This window comes from Puntigrus tetrazona, chromosome 24, assembly GCF_018831695.1.
Source record: "Puntigrus tetrazona isolate hp1 chromosome 24, ASM1883169v1, whole genome shotgun sequence".
Taxonomy (NCBI): Eukaryota; Metazoa; Chordata; class Actinopteri; order Cypriniformes; family Cyprinidae; genus Puntigrus; species Puntigrus tetrazona.
Genome location: NC_056722.1, coordinates 13,332,079 through 13,351,768, shown reverse-complemented (window position 1 = coordinate 13,351,768; position 19,690 = coordinate 13,332,079). Strand labels below are relative to the sequence as shown.

Below are 19,690 nucleotides of genomic sequence, written 5' to 3'. Positions count from 1 at the left end.
TGTAATTTATTCCTGTGATGGCAAAGCTGAATTTTCAGCATCATTACTCCAGTCTTCGGTGTCACATGATCCTTTAGAACTCATTCTAATATGCTGATTTGCTGCTCATTTCTTATTATTCACTATTAAAAACAGTTATGCTGCTCAATATGGAAAAAGTACGGAAATCGTGAATTAATAGTTTAATTATAAATAAAATTTTAAATGTCTGTCATTTTTGATCATTTAAATACATACTTGCTAAAAGTATTTTATTATAATTTTTTATGCACATATATATATATTTTTTTAACAAATTCTTACTTATCCCAAACCTTTAATCACTATATGACCATATAAAAATAGAAGCAACTTTGATTATTTCAAATATAACAATCTCTCTGAAACTCTGAACTCAAAGATCTGTTTATCCCTCTTTTCTATTTTCATGCAGCATGTCTATAGCTGAACAATAATCTTAATATGTCAGCTTTTCTGATAGAAGGCTGTAAACATGCAGCCAGGCATATTCTTAAAGGGACAGTTCACCCAAAAATGAAAATTCTATCACTAATTACTCACACTCATATTGTTCCAAACCCTCAAGACCTTCATTCATCTCTTTTTGAATAAATCTGAGAGCTCTCTGATGCCGCATAGACGACTGAAATGTTTCCAGGTCCAGAAACATAAGGACATCGATAAAACCGTTCGTGTAACATCTTTCACCATTTTGGAAAACACCACAACGCAGGCATGCGCTTTTTCCAGAACGTAATCAACATAGTTTTCTCTAGACTGAACTACTGCAGTGCTCTTCTAGCTGGACTCCCATCACGCACAATCAAACCTTTACAAGTGACGCGGCATGCAGCGGCACGACTGGTCTTCAACGAGCCCAAAAGGGCCAATGACACACCTCTGTTTATCTCCCTGCACTGCCTCCAGGTTACAGCTCACATCAAGTTCAAAACACTGATGCTTGCGTGTAGAACAGCAACGCACTTAGCAGCCGCCTACTTCCATTCGAGAAAAATGTGCATCCTCTCCAGAAGGCTGAGATGTGAGAAATGTCAAATGGACTGTTTTAACGATGTCCTTAATGCATTTCTGGACCTGGGAACATTTCAGTTGTGTTGCTGCCAATGCTACCTAGAGAGCTTTCAGATTTCATCAAAAATGTCTTATTTTTAAAGTTTTAAAGATGAAGGTTTGGAAAGACATGAGGGTGAGCAATTAAAAAGTTAGATTGCCCCCCAAAAATGAAAATTGGCACATGTTTTATACACCCTCAATGCGTTTTAGGTGTATTTGGCATTCTTTTTTCAGATGAATACAATCTGAGTTATATTAAAATTGTCTGTGCTCTTCCAAGCTTTACAATGGCAGCATGGCTTGCACGTATGAGAGAAAAGTGTTTATAATGTTGTAAATATGAATATTTTTCTCACAAAAACACATAGATTTGCAACAGGAGTCATGTGAGGTACATTTTATTATGGATTCATGAGCCTTATTTGATTACTTTTGCACTGTTAAAGAAAATAACCCATTCACTGCCATTATAAAGCTCGGAAGAGAAAGCACACATTTTAATATAACTCTAAATGGATTTGACCAAAAGAAGAAAGTCATATACACCCTTGAGAATGATTAAAACACGATAATTGTTATTTTTGGTGAACTAACCCTTTAATGACTGAACTTTCCTCTTTGGGTGAACTTGAAAGCATCTTCTGCATCTCTACGGCTTTTACAAACCCAACTTTAACCGCGACGGCTGTCTTAGTAACAAAAAAAGGAGAAGATCAAAGCAAAAAAAAGAATGAAATAAAAAAACCAGCTAAAAAAAAAAAATCAATGAAAAGCTGAGCTAAAAAGGAACTAAAAGTGGGAGTAAATCGTTCCAAAGTATGCAACAAGATAAATTTCTGTCATCAGAAATCAATGGATACTGACCGCTGCACTGCTTTCTCGTGTCTGGACAGCCTGTGGCTGGTGGTGGGCACTTCCTCCAGGTCATCGTCCAGGTCACAGGCATCAGCGGCATCTTGTGAGTAGGTGTGTCTCATTACCAGAATGTTCCTGCGGTTGGTTTGGGGAGGAAGCGGCCTCATGGGCTGCGGCGGGAGGTCCGTCAGGATGGCGGCCGTGGCCTCGCGGGCGCTCAGGTTGGTACGGCTGCCCTTGTTGCTGGGCAGCTGCGAGGAGCCGCAGTGATGCTCGTGGACACAGCGCGACGAGGCCCTCCGGAGCTTGTGGTAGCTCTCGAAGTCCTCGGCCAGCTCGGCCAGGTCAGCGGAGGTGGCCGCCGCGCTGCGGAGAGTGCAGAGTTCGTAATGCGGCGGCTCCTGGAACACCTCCTGGAACATGGTGGGGTCAAAGTCCTCCCGCCTCAGGATGTACTTCTTCCGCGGCTGCTTGATTTGGACGATGACCGATACGACCAGGAGGATCAGTACGATGCAGCACGTAACGCCGATGATGGTGCCATTGGTGTTGTTGAGGTTGTCCAGGATGTTGGCTTTCCGCTTTTCTGCAAAACACAACAGGAAGCTTAATAAATTATTACCGCGGGCACGCAATGTCATCGTGGGTTACCTTCTGTTGAAACTGTTGTATCAAAGAGATTACAAACAGCACACAGAAGTAGTAAATCATTCTAATGGGAGAGCTTTGACATTTATGTAGCACAGTGAGCGTATAACATCTGCGCTGGCTTTGGTTCAACGGAGAGGAGCGTTTGCATTCGGAGGTGCAAAAAAAAAACACAGACAAAGGATTTGTGATATGTTTCCAAAAATAAATATAATGTTATTGCACTAAAGCCAAAACAAATTTGTCAAATATTAGCTGCATATTTTGATTAGTACTTATTGTAGCATTGTAAATAATATGTTTTTTCTTATTGTTCTTCTTGGTCTGAGGAAAATATTATATGAAGTACATTGTATTCTAAAGATGACACATATTGTACCGTATGATAAATGATTCTAATTTTAGAATGTCATTTTACCAAAACTTATCTTTGTATACATACTCTACAAAAAAGTTTCTTTGAATATAGAATTTTTTAAATATGAATTATTTTGTAACATTTATTGTATTATTGTACGTTTTATTTCATACTGTTCATCTTGGTTTGGGGAAAATATTAAGCGTTGTGTTGACAGTGGCTATATGATATATAATACATAATGTATTGTTTAAATTAAATAATGTGGCTTTTATTATACTTAAATCAAAGCAAATTATTGCAAATATTATAAAATATAATATAGCAAATAATAATAATAATGATAGTAATATTTACTTTATACATTTTTGTAAATTCTTTTGTAAAAAAAACACAAAGTTTATTTTAGATTTTTGACATTTTAATTTAGTTTAAATTAATTTATTTTTCTTTCTTTTCTTATCTTTTACTATTTTTATTACTATTTTAAAATAAGTAAAAAAAAGATGTGATTTTTATTTCAAATCAAAGAAAGCAAAATGTATTATAAATTTTACTTACTACATAAACTGTAAATTTGATTAAAAAAAAACGTGTTAAACATAGTTAAATAACACCTGAAACCTAAATATAAACAAAATACATTTTTATAGTGTTTTTTTCTAGTGCTGGGCAATGATTGATCATGATTGGTCACATCCAAAATAATTTTTTTTTCTTAAATATATACGTGCGCATGTGTGTATTTATATATACATAATACATACACAAAGCACACAGACAAATGTTACGTACACAAAAACATATATTGGATGCGATTAATCATTTCCCAGCATTAGTTATTGTGCTAAAACACCTCTCCTCTATCCTCTACAGAAGATTTCCGACATTCAGTTAATTCAAGACAGCGTACGTGAACTGCACTTAACAATTGATGCTATTATTCAAACCCAGCCTGAGCCTCAGTCATTCCCATATACAAATGAATTTCTAGTGGCCAGCTCATTTTTCCCGGCAGCTCCGCAGTGGCGTATGCAGAGTCAATCAATGAACCCCAGCTAGAGGTTTGAAGGCTTTATAACAAGGTCTTTCTTAACAGCTGTGTGTTTTGTGTTGACTAGCTATCAAGCGTGAAGGGGACAAACATTAAGACAGTGCTTCTCTGCGAGTATTGATTTCCATTTAGAAAAAAACGGCAGAAAAGGCAGACATATCCGTGCACACCGAGAGGATGCCGAAAAAAACCCCCCGCACGACTTACCTTTGCAGTGGTTTTCGTCCCAAGGGTAGACACAGTTCTGGATTCCGTTGCAAACCAGTGTGTTGTTGATACACATGTTACTGTGGCAGAAGAAAGTATCTGCCTCACAGGGAGCTGATGAGAGGAAAAACAGATAATAGACAATGCTAATTTCATATTACACTTCATTTCTTGTTAATAAGACGCTGTCTATAATCTTACCCTCCGAACACAATTAATCTCACAAATCACACTGGGTGTCTATCTGACTCTGTCTGTGCATCAATACGGTTCAAATATAGAAACCCATTACTCAAACCAACCAAATCAAATTCTGTTGCCTTCTGCTAGGCATGAATTTTAATCCAGCTTTTCAAATATGCATGGAAACAAGTCTGTAGAAGCCGCGCAGATATGTTGTAATATTTCTATTAATGTTATTCCCGTTGAACCCAAAGAAGGAGTCTTCATTAGCATGAACAGCGCATTAAAGGGATAGTTCACCCAGAAATGAAAATTCTGTCATTATTTACTCATTCTCAAGTGATACGAGTTTATTTCTTCTGATGAACACACAGGAAGATCATTTGAAAAACGCTGGTAGCCAAACAGTTGCTGGTAGCTATTGGCTACAACAACAACATCAACATAAAAGTGAGTAGATCATGACAAAATGTTCATTTTTAGGTGAACTATCCCTTAAATACTTAAAAAAAAATACTTAATTTTTTTTTTAAGAAACATTAAGTTAACATAATTGTTAACCTAAAAAACAATGCTACAGACAGTTATTCTCTTTTGAAAATGAATATACATTGTATTTCATGTCATTCATCGCCGGTTGGTGTTGTCAATCAGGCAACCCGCATGTGTGCCAAGTCTGAGGAAAAGGGGTGTTTAGACAGCAATACCTACTCAACCCCTACAACGGGATAATTCACCCCAAAAATTAAAAGCCTGTCATTAATTACTAAGGCCTTTGTTCATCTTTGAAACACAAATTAAGATGAATTATATCAAATTACGGCTAAACCGATGCCGCATGAACTATTTCAATGGTGTCTTCACTACCTTTCTAGACCTTGAAACTGTCAGTTGCATTGTTGTCTATGGGAGGGTCAGAAACCTCCTGGACTTCCTAAAAAAAATATTGTTCTGAATATGAACGAAGGTCTTACTGGTTTGGAACGACACGAGGGTGAGCAATTACTGACAGACTTCACACTTTTGGGGCGAACTATCCCGTTAACGCAGGCAGAAACTACAAGTACTTCAATATTTCCAGAAGTGCTAATATCACTCAAGACCAAAGGAGATGAATACAATATTTGTGAGATGTGTGAAAAATATATATGAACAGAAGGTCTTACTGGTTTGGGCGGCGACACGAGGTGAGCAATTACTGACAGACTTCACACTTTTGGGGCGAACTATCCCGTTAACGCAGGCAGAAACTACAAGTACTTCAATATTTCCAGAAGTGCTAATATCACTCAAGACCAAAGGAGATGAATACAATATTTGTGAGATGTGTGAAAAATATATCAAGGTGGGTGTTTAATCCCTTCATTTTGAGTTGAAAAATGAATGAATGTCTCAGCTGATATCCTGAAACGATATAAAAGAACCGCTTGTAACATTTACAACATTTACACTATCAGCGCATTCAATTAAAGCCAAGGTGACTTTCGGAAGGAGGCGGAGCTTCTGTCTCAATCACCTCGCATAAATAAGTACCTCACACGCCCACCAACGTGTGGCCATTTCCCACATTTCTGACTTGACATGCTTATTTTGCGGTCTGCAGAGGACATAGATCACCCAGTTCGTACAGAAAAACCCTAAAATAACACAGCTTCAAGGTTGACTGGACGTACCTTGCGGATTTATTAATGACTGTATTCCTGAGCTGTTCCCAGGTGAGAAATAACAACGAAAATTAGGATGAGTCATCATCCAGCAGTTCTGTCCTCATAACTCTCGACTTTCTGATTCACTTTTGTCACCACAAGGTAGCGCTGCAGGCCTGTACGTCTCCTATGTAAGTCACTAAATGAGACTGGACTTTATTTAAAGGCCATATGACCTCCATCTATTATTCATTTCCAGAGACCTTATAATGAAAGTGGCAGCACTTTGCAATAAGGCATCATTTGTCAGTGTTGCACTGGCTACTTTGGACTACCGTTTAGCATTTATTAATATTTGTGATATTTGTGTATTATTTCATGTTGCTAATGTTAACAAAAAAAAGTATTGTTGTTAAGCCGTAGTAAAGTTAAGTAGCTGAAATTGATACGATCTGAATCTAACAAATTATGTAGATGTTATGTTCTTTGTCATTTCAGGTTAACTAATTTAGCAAATAAAACCTTGATGTAAAATTTTTTACAAAAAATACCAACACTCTTAAAATTAAAAAGTTTCTTTATTGGCATCAGCAGGTCTATGAAGAACCTTAAACGTCCATTGAACCTTTCAAATGCAGAAAAGCTTCTTAAAATTTCTAAAATGTTTTCCAAAACAGTTTATTTAAGAAAATGTTCACTGAATGTGAATGTGAACAAATTTTCACTTCGTGGAAAAATTCTAATTCACAAGAATGGCTACAGGAGATGGGATGTATATATCTAAAAAATTATTTAACTTTTTTTTGCATTTGTGCAAAATTAGAAGAAGTAGAATTAGGTAAAAGTTAAGTCTTGTTTTAAAGAAAAAAATAATAAAATAAAGTGAATTTGTGCATGAAACAAGAAAAAAGACTAATTTCTAGCTTCAGTGATGGACATTTTAGAAAAAAACCTATTTCATTTTTATATATTGTAAATCATTTAAAAAAATGTGTAAATAAATACATAAATACAATTCTTTTAATATATATTTATATTCAAAGCTAAGTAAGTTTATGTTTAAAACAAGAACTATATAAAAGAAAAATTAAATTAATTATTTATTTTTATTTCACACACACACACGTGCGCACACACACACACAAACACACACACACACATGTATAATATGTACATAAAAATAAAAATATATTATATTATATAATAATAATAATAATAATAAAAAATATATTATAATATATATTCCATTTAATCATTCATTTTAAAGCCTAATAAGCTTCTATAGTAGAGCGAACGCACTCCATTTGATTAATTTAAAGGTATTGGGCAAGACCTGTTTCAGAGGACGGTGGTTTCCCCGTTCAGCTGCTGAGTCGAGCAAACCAGAGGGAGAGAGGCAGTGCATAAGTAAGTGCCTGAACAAGTTATGCAGGGGTGTTACCCGGGCAACCGCACATCCTGTGTTCATTCACTGGATAGGGCTGCACAAAGGACACTGGGCTCCTACACAAATCCACCTATCGCCATTCACGAGACTGACGCAGGCGCGCAGCTGCCTCTTTCTGTCTCAGAAAGAGCATTTTGTGTTTTCTGCACCCTCAAGGGCCTCAGCACCAAACCACAGACTCATTCCCTCAACCATTCTTCTCCCGCATGCTTCAGGACATCCGCCGCTCTCTTTAAACGCACACTAATGTCCATTAAAGCCCCGCAATCAATCAGAGCAAGTGGAAGCTGCGCTGCTGTGCTGTAGTCTGGAATTGGGCACAAAATTGCTCATTTGCTATTCCTGATGCCAGGGGTTTTCAAACTTTTTCAAACCAAGAATCCTCAGATATGACTCCCTTGCAAGAATGAAAAAAAGCCATATATTTTACGTTTAAGAAAATATATTAATATTGTAACGAAATATTGTGATAACATAAAATAATCTTGTTTCCCTAGTAAACCAAAATAATATATTTAATATACTGTTTAATATATTAATAATTAATAATATTATATGCTGCTAAAATAAAAAGAAATCAAAAAGAGTTTCATACATTTAAATATATTTGCTTTATATATGTGTGTTTACACATTTAATATAATTCACAAAATTTTATATATAAAAAAAAAAAGTTCATTAATTTATTAAGCACACACAGTAACTTTGTGAATGAGGTCTGTGGCAGAATGAGGATGGTGGCATCATCTCCTTTTAATTCTTTACCCATCAGCATCGGCACGGTGTGATTAGGCTGGGGTCGTTTTTAGGGGCCACAGGGACCAGACGAATGGCGGCAGGCCGTCACAGGAACAGCGGTGGGACCATTACAAAGAAATGCATCTGATGCCAGCAGTGCTCACTAATGATGAGTGTGCTACAAGCCCAACATTAAACCCCCATTTTATCACCCTGTATCCACTTTCTCTCTCTCTCAGCACTTCCTCTCTTAGCCACACACTCAATCTTTATTGTTCCTCTCCTGTCCCTCCTTTCTCACAATACTTCATTCGCTTTTAGAGCACCCATCCTTCACGTTCCTTCTTTTTACTTTCTCTCCTCCTCCATTACGCTTTATAGTGTCTGACTGCGCTAGATCTGCCACCCGGAGAGATGCGACCCCGACTGCGCAGGACCACCCAATCAAAGACGCCCGGGTGGAGGGGCACCACCACAGCTCCCATGCTTCCTGGAAAATGCTCCGTCCCTGCAGAAACAGCTCAGCGCTTAAATGAATAATCCTGTGATTCTGTGCTTCTGGGGTCTCGTCTGCAGCTTGTATGTATTTAGCAGAGGAGCAGGTGATCAAGATCTTTATTTTCCACATAGGAAGACGTGCAGAGCACTTCGTAATGCTCCTGTTGTAAATAAATCATTTGAAAACCTTTCTTTCCATGACTAAGACGAGGACAAAACAACACTGACATCAATAATAAAGATGAGTTATATGTAGTTTAAAAAATAAACTACTAATAAAACTCTTAATATCCAAAATTTCTCTTTATTTTAATTAACAAAAATACAATAATATAGTCCATATGTTTAAATGATTGGGGTTGCCAGGTGTCCAGAGCTTAAATCCCCTTCCAAGAGCTTCTCTCTTAACCCTTAAATGGACGAATGTTTTATTAATCATTATTATATATTTGGGTCTTTAACGATGGATGTCTAACTGATTCAACTCTTATGATATTTCCAAAAAAATTTCGGAAGAATGAGATAAAGAATATTTTGTTCTTTTTTAAAACTTAAAAGGGTTAAATTTGAGAAGATTATTTTACATTGAGGAAAAAAGATGCACTGCATGTATCGAGTCATCAGATATTAATATTGTTGTGCAGAGAAAAGTACTTACGCGTTTACTTTACTTACAAAAACTGAAGGAGAGAAAGGGTAGCGAATGATACCTCGAGTCACGAAAGACCCCAAGGGTTAAAGGGATACAGTATTTCACGGAAAAATGAAAATTTGCCCTTGTGATGTTTCTTTCATCAGTCTGGCACAAAAGAAGATTGAAAAATGTTGGTGACCATTGGCTTACATATTAAAAAGAAAAGAAAAGAAAAAGAAATTGTGATATAATACTAAAAACCAAATAACAGGTTGCACTATTCCTTCAAAATGCACCCTGACAGCCTTGTGTTTTCCTTAATCTTCCCAACCTGGCAACTATTCTCTCTCAAATAGAAAAAAAACCCAAAAAAAACCCAAAACTAATAATCTAAAAACATTGCAATATTCTAATCAAATGAAAGTGTAATTAAATCAAACGTTCCCTCACAAAACCATTTGCTCTTTTTTTTGCTACAAAACCTGCCATCAAACATTCTCCTTGACAAACTCTACTGTATCCGATTGTGAATTTTAACTATACTGTTTGCGATAAAATAATGCACTTACGTAACATATGCGCCACGACGCGATGTTTTTTTTTTGTTGTTGTTATAGTTTTGCGATTGTAATTTACCAGTTTAACATTTATGTAGCATAACTAACACGTTTTAATTGACTAAAACAAGACTAAAATTCTTTACTTTTAAAACACGATTCACTAAATGAATTCACTAAGCTTTAAACTTCAGGTTCTGTATAAACTACAGCTAAACCAGTTTAGTCAGCAGGCCGTAGCTTATGCCAGATTTATAGTGTGTTTGTGGCTCAAATCACTGGAAGAATGCGACCAGTTAAATAGATGGACCGTGTACCTTTAATGGACACACGGATAAGCTGTTTTCATTTTCCCAGTCCCGCTCGGTTTAGCGTTCTGTCAGGTATGAATGCACTGGTGCAAATGAGAGTGAGAGAGTGTGTTTTATAAGCGAGTGTTCATAAAACAGGGAACGAGTAAGATGTCGGTGCTCGTCAAATTTTCTACAAACATGTACACCGGGGTGTAAACCCAGCCTTGCTGTGGGGTTGAGGTGGGCTTCGTCAAAATTGCCAAGAAATGTCTACAGCGTAGTAGGTCTTATTTCAACCCAAAGCCAAAGGGGAAATATATTTCTCAGAATTGCATGATAAAAACTCGGAGTTGCAAAGAAATCCCCCCCCCACAGAATTTCAAGATTTAAACTCGCATTTCCGAGAAATAAAGTCAGAAGTGCAAGATATATTGACTTAGAATTCAGATTTTTTGGGGGGAGAATTTACATCTTGCCATTTTGATTTTTTCATTGCGAGTTAATAAGTCAGAACTGTGATGAATTCGCAATTCTGAGAACATATACGTCTTATTCCCCCCTCAGAACGGCACTCGCAGTTGTGAGTTTATATTTCCCAGTACTAAAAAAAAACAGAACGGCGAGTTTTAAAAAAAGCGAGAAAAACGTTTTTATCTTGCAATTCTATCTACATTATTAACCGATATTACACAATTCTGCGAAAAAAAAGTCAATACTGTGAATTTATCTTATTTATGTCTCACAATTGTAAGGAAAAGTTTGGATCACACAATTTCTCATAATTGCAAGTTTATCACTTTATTCTGACTGTACAATTTGAAATTCTGAGAAAAAGTCAGAACTGCAAATTTCTATCTCCAAATTCAGAAGTCAGAATCATGAAAAAAAATAGACTGTATATGTAAATTGTATTTATTGATTAAAATGGGCTTCCATAAATATCACATATTATTTATGTCATTTTAATATGCTGGTTAGGTCCGAATACTTTTCTTATTTCTTATCCTGTTTTATAATTACGATTATTTATGATAATTATGATTGTTAAGGATAAATTAAATTGATTAAAACAAACAGTAGATATTGATAACATTGAAAATGAGTTCTATCCAAAATAACGTATCCTGAAAAATTAATAATAGTTTCCACAAAAATATTAAGCAGCAAACACTGTTTTCAACATTGATAATAACAAGAGAACAAAATATAATATCAATAGAGGAATTAATAGGCTAGTGTTCATTATTAATTTGTGTTATCTACAGCAGTTAACTAATGTTAACTAACGAACCCTATGGATAAGTGTTAAAGGTTATTTTAAAGGCTTGTGTTTTTATGAATTTACTTATTTTTATAAATTGTATTAAATTAAAAAAACGTACAAAATAAAACAATATATAATCTTTACAAAGCATCTTCGGTTTCGGTTTTCGGCCAATTGGATCTAGAATTTTCGGTTTCGGCCCAGAATTTTAATTTCGGTGCATCCCTAATATACACACACACACACACACACACACGACGGTCGGATAGAAGATCTGTAATAGCATTGTTTGCGTGTGTATATGACTTACGCTCTTGGAAGGTAGTGAAGAGTATCCGAAAGCGGCTCTTCCGGCTGCCCTCGTCGGCCCACATGCGGACCACGCCCAGCGCGGACACCAGCATGACATCATTGGCCACCGTGCTGCAGAATTTATTCCTCAGGTCCTCCACCGAGCTGCTGCCATCGTACACCGCCACAAAATTACGCTTACACTCATTGGAGTTCTGCATCTCGTAGTCTAGGAAACGCAAGTAGATCTAAGAGAGAGAGAAAAAGAGCGAAACAGACTCTCACATCCATTGAAAATCTATTACTTCTAACACCCACAGAACTCGATTTCCACAAAGAAAATGGACACTTCTGTCGAAATAGTGTTTTTTTTTTCCTTCGGAGGTTTCAATGCACCTGTCCCAGCTGTCATATCAGTGACATCTAGATTACCCGGTAAACTGTGTTTGCTTTAACAACAGATCTCTGTAGTCAGAAAAGCCTCAGATTGATGATAATTGCGCAGAAAGATCAATAACAAGAACAAGAGGCTTATGTTTGAAATTCAGCTCGTACACAGAATTGAGAGGTTTCAAAAAGTTGCAGTGGTGAGCTCTCAAAGCACGGCAATAAACTACATCCACTCACACCAGCTCCTTTGGGCTCTCTAAAAACCAGAGAGGTGTTAGAACGAACCATCTGTTCTCTTCTCACTCAATCTAACCCTAATCAAGCTTACTTCACACCTCTCCTCATCCAGAACCCCATTTTCACCATTTGAAATATTAGAAAACGCTGTCATCATTTATTCACCTTCATGTCTTTCCAAAACCTCCATGTCTTTCTTCATTGAAACGCGTAAGGTGAATTTTTGAAAAATACATCCTGGCCACTTTTTTAATATGAGCGAAGGGAATTAATATTTTAGCTGTCAACTTGAGTCCAAAATTATAAAAACATCAAAATGAAAGTATTAGAAATCTTCTATGAATTGTATACCATATGCCAACATCAATTAACGCAATTTTCTAAATGCGTTGTGAACTATTCATCCATACATGTTTAAGCTTGTAATTTTGAATCTAAATGTCACAAGTTGGCCTTAAATGGCACACTTCTCCAATCATTTTGTCCTCAAAACCCTGTCCTTTTCTTAAAGTCAACTGTAGGCTTATATTAAAAACTGCCTACATCCAAGTCCTTGTCCTACATAATATTTTTTAATAATAATGGATATGAATCAAAATATGGCAAAATAGATCTGTTTTTACTTACTTGACACCGTGACTTTACGTGTGGATCAGGCTGAAATTCATGATAGAAGTAACAAGAATCCTTGAAGTTATGAACATCTTATTTGGAGCTTTTCATTGAATCAGTCAACTGAGTTCACAAAACCAGTCTGATTCATTCATTCCATTATCGATTCACCGATACAGTGGAATGCAAAAGGATTGTGACCGTCAAAATGACAAAAACAGCATTTTCTGTATGATTTATTCCAATATTACAAGCCAGCATGAAATGAACTATCTTTTCAATGAACCTCTAGATTGAGTTCAGTCATTCACAAATCAAACGGCTTCTGAAGATGCAAACAAGCAGCTTTTGTGGTACTTTTTTATAATAGCATTCTTTTTGCAACTTCAAAACTCAAACCTGCATCCTTTCAAAATGTTTATTTGCGTTCCACAGAAAGTCATTTTCTATTTGACATCTGGGAGAATACATTTTAATTTGCACATGTACTTTTCCTATAAATACACTAATGACCCTTATCATAAAGAACCAAGTAACACTTTTTACCGGATTTGACAGATTCGTAACTTCTAAATATTAGCACAGAGTGTGCTTCTCCCAGCAGCTGGAGGAGAACAGTTGAGGTGATTTTTACATTTAATGAGCACCTGGTTGCATTATAACAAGCAAATGAAGCAGCCCAGTTCAACCAGTGAGCAAAGGCTCATGTGTTACTCACAGCTCAGTAAATCTTCTCACTGTAATAGCATTTAGTTCAGCGCATTTCCACTTTTATAGGGGAGCGAGCAGTGTGCCATTCTAGCAATGTTATTCGGTTTGTCCTTGCCCCCCCCCAACAATATGCTCACACCTACAATATAAGTAATAAACTAATGACACCTCGGTCTTTCCGGACTGCTGCGGTGTGTACAATTTTTCATCATCAGCAAAACAGGGGGCGTCATTTATACCCACACTGTACATAAAAACCCCGGTTACTGAACTACATCTAAACAAATGAAACATACAGTATGAGGCTTTCCAATTCCCTCACATGAAGATGATAGGAGACTCGCTACAGTATGCGCCAGCTTGTTAGAACTTGTTAGGCACAGTTTACTAAGAGGAATACGAGGAATGCGCGAGACGGTAATTAGACAGAATTTATTATATAAAGCATTAAGGAACCCGACCGGTTATTAACACAGACTCGCCTAATAATCTAACAACCTTAGGGCAGCTGAAAGCAAAACCCAGAAACTGATCCTGAAAGTACGTCCACTGACAAGTGAGTAGCCAATCGCTAACAAGCATTATAAACCCTAAGGTCGAGGAATATATAATGTGACAAAATCAAATATTTAATCAAAAGATTTGGGCTGGCTTTAGATTACACAGTTTTATCTTTGCACTCTAATTAGCGGTGCATGCTATTCCTCTTTATTTTTATATTTTCCACCCAAAATTTGAGACATAGCTCATCCAACGTCATTTGTGTTACAAACTGAATAAAAAGTCTATTTGTGTGATCAGACACACGGTCTCAACAAAACAAAACAAAAAACAAGAAACACATTTGAATAACTGGACAATCTTTAACTTTAAATCTATTTCATAGCAATATTTTTAAATACTTGTGTTTTTCTAAGTGATCTGACATGGTTAAAAAGAAAACACTAAATAAGAAACGCATTTTAAAAACTATGCGATCTTTAACTTTATGTTTTAAAATTCAACTTTATGCGTTTTTTCTAAGGGACCAGACATGGTTCAAAACAAAACAAAACAAAACAAAACACTTAATAAGAAACACATTTGAATAAGTATACAACCTTAACTTTAACTATTTAATAGCAATATTTTAAAATTCAACTATATGTGTTTTTCTAAGTGACCAGACATGGTTCCAAACAACAAAACAAAACAAAACAAAACAAAAACCAAAACAAAACAAAACAAAACAAAACAAAACAAAACAAAACAAAACAAAACAAAACACATCTGAAGAACTGTATACAATTTATTGTTTTAAATACTACAGTCAAAAAACAGTCCTTAGAAAACATTTATATCAAATTAATTTCAAATATCAAATAAATGATAAATAATAAATAATGTGATAATGAAATGAACACGTCCATTTCTTTAGAAAATGTAAAAATGTCTCACTGAAAGCCAAATAAGAAGATCCCCATTACTTTACCTGGCCTTAGACATAGCGAATAAGTGAAAATAATTATGAATAGAAACCTCCTTCACCCCTCCATCTGAAACAAGCCCCTCCAGACTCCAGAAGCCGACTTGACTCTTCAAACACACTCTAATTACCCAGCAGAGTTATTGTATCTCAATAAATCAGCGTTTTTTCCCTTCTACCGCTCCTCTGGAATAAATTAGTCAGGGCTGCCTGACATCGAGACGTCAACCTCTGGCCAGTCGGGGGACTGCTGTCTCTTCAGGGCATGTGGATGTGTTTGAGGTGCTGTTCACATCCCCCTCTGCGCTGACTTATTTGTAGCCTGCATCCACTGATGTTCCCACCAGAGCAGAGAGAAAAATCAGGAACGGTTGCAGCTCAGAATTTCTCATTTGGATGAACCGCTGCAAACAAACGATGATGTAACAGACCCCGGCCCCTTTTCTTTTCATATCAGACAGCAAATCAAATAAGAAAGAGCGAGATGAGATGTACATGTTCCGGGAGGCTATACGCTTGTGGACTTAATTGGATGAGATATATGAAGGCCTGCGAGAGATGTGCCGAGGAAAGCCATTTGAGCAACAGTAGCTGGTGTCTAGAGGAAGGCACGGCGCTTTCCCTGCCATCTGTGCTTCAAACAATCATTCCTGTGAGATTTCAGGGCCAGATAAACATGACACTGATTCAGAACTGCTACAGAAAATCATTTCAGTGAAACAAAGAATATAACACTTGTTTGGAGACCACATATGCACATTATGATAAGAACAGCAGGACAAAAGTCCTTTTAATGCCAGCTGGTTCACTCATTGGTTTAAACAAGTATTACTGTGGGGCATATGGTAATGCTTTAGAACAGGTAACACTTAAAAATTCTTAACTCGCTGCTTATTAATTTAAGTTTAGGTACTGGCTAGGATTAGGGATGTAGAAGGTTATGTATAATAAGGTATTAATATGCGCTTAATTAGGCTAATATTCTAATAATATGCATACTAATAAGCAACTAATAGGTGTAACCATAAAATAAAGTGTTACCCGGCATACAATAAGTAATTTGGCTAAAATATTATAATAGAGCTCCCAACACTGTGTATTAGTGTTAATAAGTTTCTCATTGATTTTTATAAAGGTTTGAATAAAGCATAGCCAAATGTAATCTAGTTCAACTCTCAGAAAAAGTAATAATATTTGTTGTTGATCATTTATGATTTGAAATGACGGCAGAAATTTATCTTTAAAAACGTATTTGTAAAAATTAGTCCTGGGCAATGATTATCAAGATTAATCGCATCCAAAAAAGTTTTTGTGTACATAATATATTTGTGTATACATGCATGTATATGTTTAATAAAAATTTTGTTTATATATTAAATATATTTATATTGTATTAATTATGAATATAAATATATACTTGTATGATACATGCAAATATTTTTTAAATATATACTGTATGTTGTATAAATTTACATACTACATATAAACAGCATATATACATATATATTATATGAACAAAAACATTTTTTGGGATTTGTTTTGGAATTAAACAAGATTATTTATTGCCCAGCACTAGTAAAAATATACGAACCATTAGTGTTTAAAGTGTTTTATAAATCTGTATTTAGTTTATTAGAAAAGGGAAATATTTGTTTCAATTTAAAATCACTGTTTTCAATTTTCAATATATTTTCAAATGTAATTTATTTTCATAGCAAAACTTTGTTTTCAGCAGCCGTGCCTACAGTTTTCAGTGTCACATGATCCTTCTCAAATCTTTTTAATACGCTGATTCGACAACAACAAATGTTCTTGAAAACCGATGCTGAAAACAGTCGTGCTGCTTAATATTTTTGTGGAAACTATTAAACTTTTTTTCTATAAGTTTTGGTGAATAGAAATCTACACAGTTTTTTTACATAGTAAAAGTCTTTATACTGTCACTTCTGATCAATTTATTGCATCCTTCCCGAGTAAGCATTCATTTAAAATAACAATACTTTTACTGACCCCAGTGGCAGCGTATATAAAATACTGTGTAAAATGTATATTTCAAAATCTATATTTCAGATTCATATCTATATACAGATTAAAATAGATCATTCAATATTCTGCCATCTTGAGCACTATGATTTCTCACAATCTGCTGCATAAATACTGTTATATCAGGCAACACTCTGTGAAGTAGCTGGAGGAGAAAAAGTCTTCATAATAAGCGCCGTATACAAATCTAACCCAAACGCAATCATAAGTCTCAGCGCTGAAATTTTCAGTCTCCTTTGAGCAGCGCTGGTGGATGATAAAAATGCTTGAATAGCTGTGTGAAACTAATCGCTGTGAAAAGGACAAGGGCATATGCTTTTGATTTGTGCCTTTGGAAGGACATCAGATAGAACGAAAATCAATTTCTGAAGCAATAAATCACATTAAACACAAATATTATCACTGAGCCGTGGCATAATACAGATTTTTGCTCTCCAGTCAACACTACCGCTATCTGAAGAAATACAGGAAATGGAGGCAATTTATTGTGTTTAGTCATGTAGCTACTAATCGGTTCCACAGGTAACTTAATAACTCCGAGCAAATCCATCTGTTACAGCTGAAATGTTTTCAAGTTTTAGATGCTAAAATATGTTCTTCCTTAATGTCTGAAGGCAACATTACAAAGGAAATTATTAAAAAAATTTATTAGGAAAGACGCAATGAATTCAGAAAATGTGACAAAAAATGTATCACCGTTTCCACCAAAATATTAAGCAGCGTACCTTTTGGTAAGAAGAACACTGAAAATATTGAGAATAGCAGAGTAGTGGCTGCTGAAAATATTTAAAATATTATAAATGATAAAATACCATATTAGCTTTGAGTATGAGAAAGAAAGATTGAATTTGTTAAAAGTTTATTATTATTATAAAAATTTGAAACAGCAATTTTAAATCAAAGTAATATTTCACAATATTAAAGTTTTTACTGTTTAATGATCTAATAACTGCCGCCTCACCGAGAATGCATGTTTTTAGGTATAGTTGCATGGAACAATGGTCAGTTATACTGTTTATTATACAAGAAGTATATTATACAAGAATATGTGGCTGCTAGATACAGTATACTGTTATGCATACTACTTTGCTTTCCCCTAGGACCTACATTACTGTGTTTATGAGGATACTTGCAAAAATACGTACAAGTGTTCATATATTTAACCTTTCAAGGCCTATACAATGGCCTGCCCCTCTCCGCAGTGCTTAAAAAGTATCTCAGACAGAGTTAAAACATAGCGAATGAGATCTCTGTAGCAATCAAAATGAAGTCAGCCTTCAGACAGCTATGCAATAAATGAGGCTAATGAGGGTGCGTTTATTTTTTCCCCATTTGGAACCAACATTGTGTGTGTTATTGCACCACAAAATGGAAAAAAACAAGAGAAAATAAAACACTGGCCAGTATTTTGCATTATTTTGTGTAAATAATGCAACCGGTGCATCTGTAAACTTCTTCCTGACAACTGTTCTCCAATTAAAAAAATACAAATCTGACCCCAAATAAACTGCACCGTCTAACTTTTTCAACATGGACGCGTTCTCATCTGCTATAAAAACAACGGTAGACTTTTCTGAGAGCTCATTCTGCTCATTCTACATTTTTATCCTCAACAGAATTCCACCATAACCGCCTCGGGATGTTTTCGCAATGGCCGCATAATGCAAACGACTACAAAACAGGGAGCCAAATGCTGAAGCGTGTTGGGTGGTAACTGCACAGCTTGAGGCAGACACAAGCTGTCATATGTCAGAAACGTGGCAGGCTAGGTAACAGAACGACAACAGGGAAACAACTTGGGTGTTATTAGACAGAGCGGGGGATGTCGGGACAGGGGCTGACTGCGGGGGACTGACCTTGGAGCGTGGAGGGGCACGGATGTACCACTTGCAGTCCACTGCTTCGGTCTGCAAGGCTTTGCCGTCTTTGGTGATCTGCTGCGATTCAATGATGCCTTCAGGTCCTCCCATTTCGAATTCACAAACTGCAGCGGGGGTGACATAAAAAGACAAATTACGAAAGACGGAAAGCCATTAGATATATTCATATGGAGTACGCTTATAGACGAATGAATAATACCCACAAGGAAGAGGTTTGGGAACTCCTACGTCTTTAAAGTCGGGATCTGAAAAAAGAGAAACGGAATAGGATATAAAACAGACTTCATTCAGATAAGCAATGTCCATAAATATTATGCTGCGTTATATTAACTGAACCTTTCAACGTACAATTGACGTGTGCATCGAGGAGATATGTGAGCTGTTGTTTAATAGCCTCAATAAATATCTGAAATCTTGCTGTTTATGTTGCAAAAATGATGCCGTTTGCAGTTTGAAGTGCATTTTTTCAAAGTGGCGCTGAACAGGAAGGAAGCGTTCAATAAACAGTGTTGTCATTTCACTCTCTTTAGAGGCTTGCGAAAAAAATGTAGATGTGCTTGGCAAGCTGTCTGTAATGGAGGGGTTTGGGAAAACCGTGGAGTTGA

General features: G+C 36.0%; 1 protein-coding gene across 2 annotated transcripts in view; it reads right to left on the bottom strand.

Annotated features, from left to right (window-relative positions):
- Positions 1 to 19,690, bottom strand: part of neto1l (neuropilin (NRP) and tolloid (TLL)-like 1, like) — a 77,182-nt gene that overhangs the window by 5,181 nt on the left and 52,311 nt on the right. For both annotated transcript variants that reach the window (XR_006247912.1, XM_043225685.1), the window contains exons 5-9: positions 19,289 to 19,330; positions 19,062 to 19,189; positions 11,767 to 11,995; positions 4,197 to 4,310; positions 1,939 to 2,515 (exon numbers count right to left, since the gene is read on the bottom strand). Coding sequence is in view for 1 of the 2 variants with exons in the window: in XM_043225685.1 (XP_043081620.1) it covers positions 1,939 to 2,515; positions 4,197 to 4,310; positions 11,767 to 11,995; positions 19,062 to 19,189; positions 19,289 to 19,330 (1,090 nt within the window). In the remaining variant the exon portion in view is untranslated. The remainder of the gene's footprint in view (positions 1 to 1,938; positions 2,516 to 4,196; positions 4,311 to 11,766; positions 11,996 to 19,061; positions 19,190 to 19,288; positions 19,331 to 19,690) is intronic.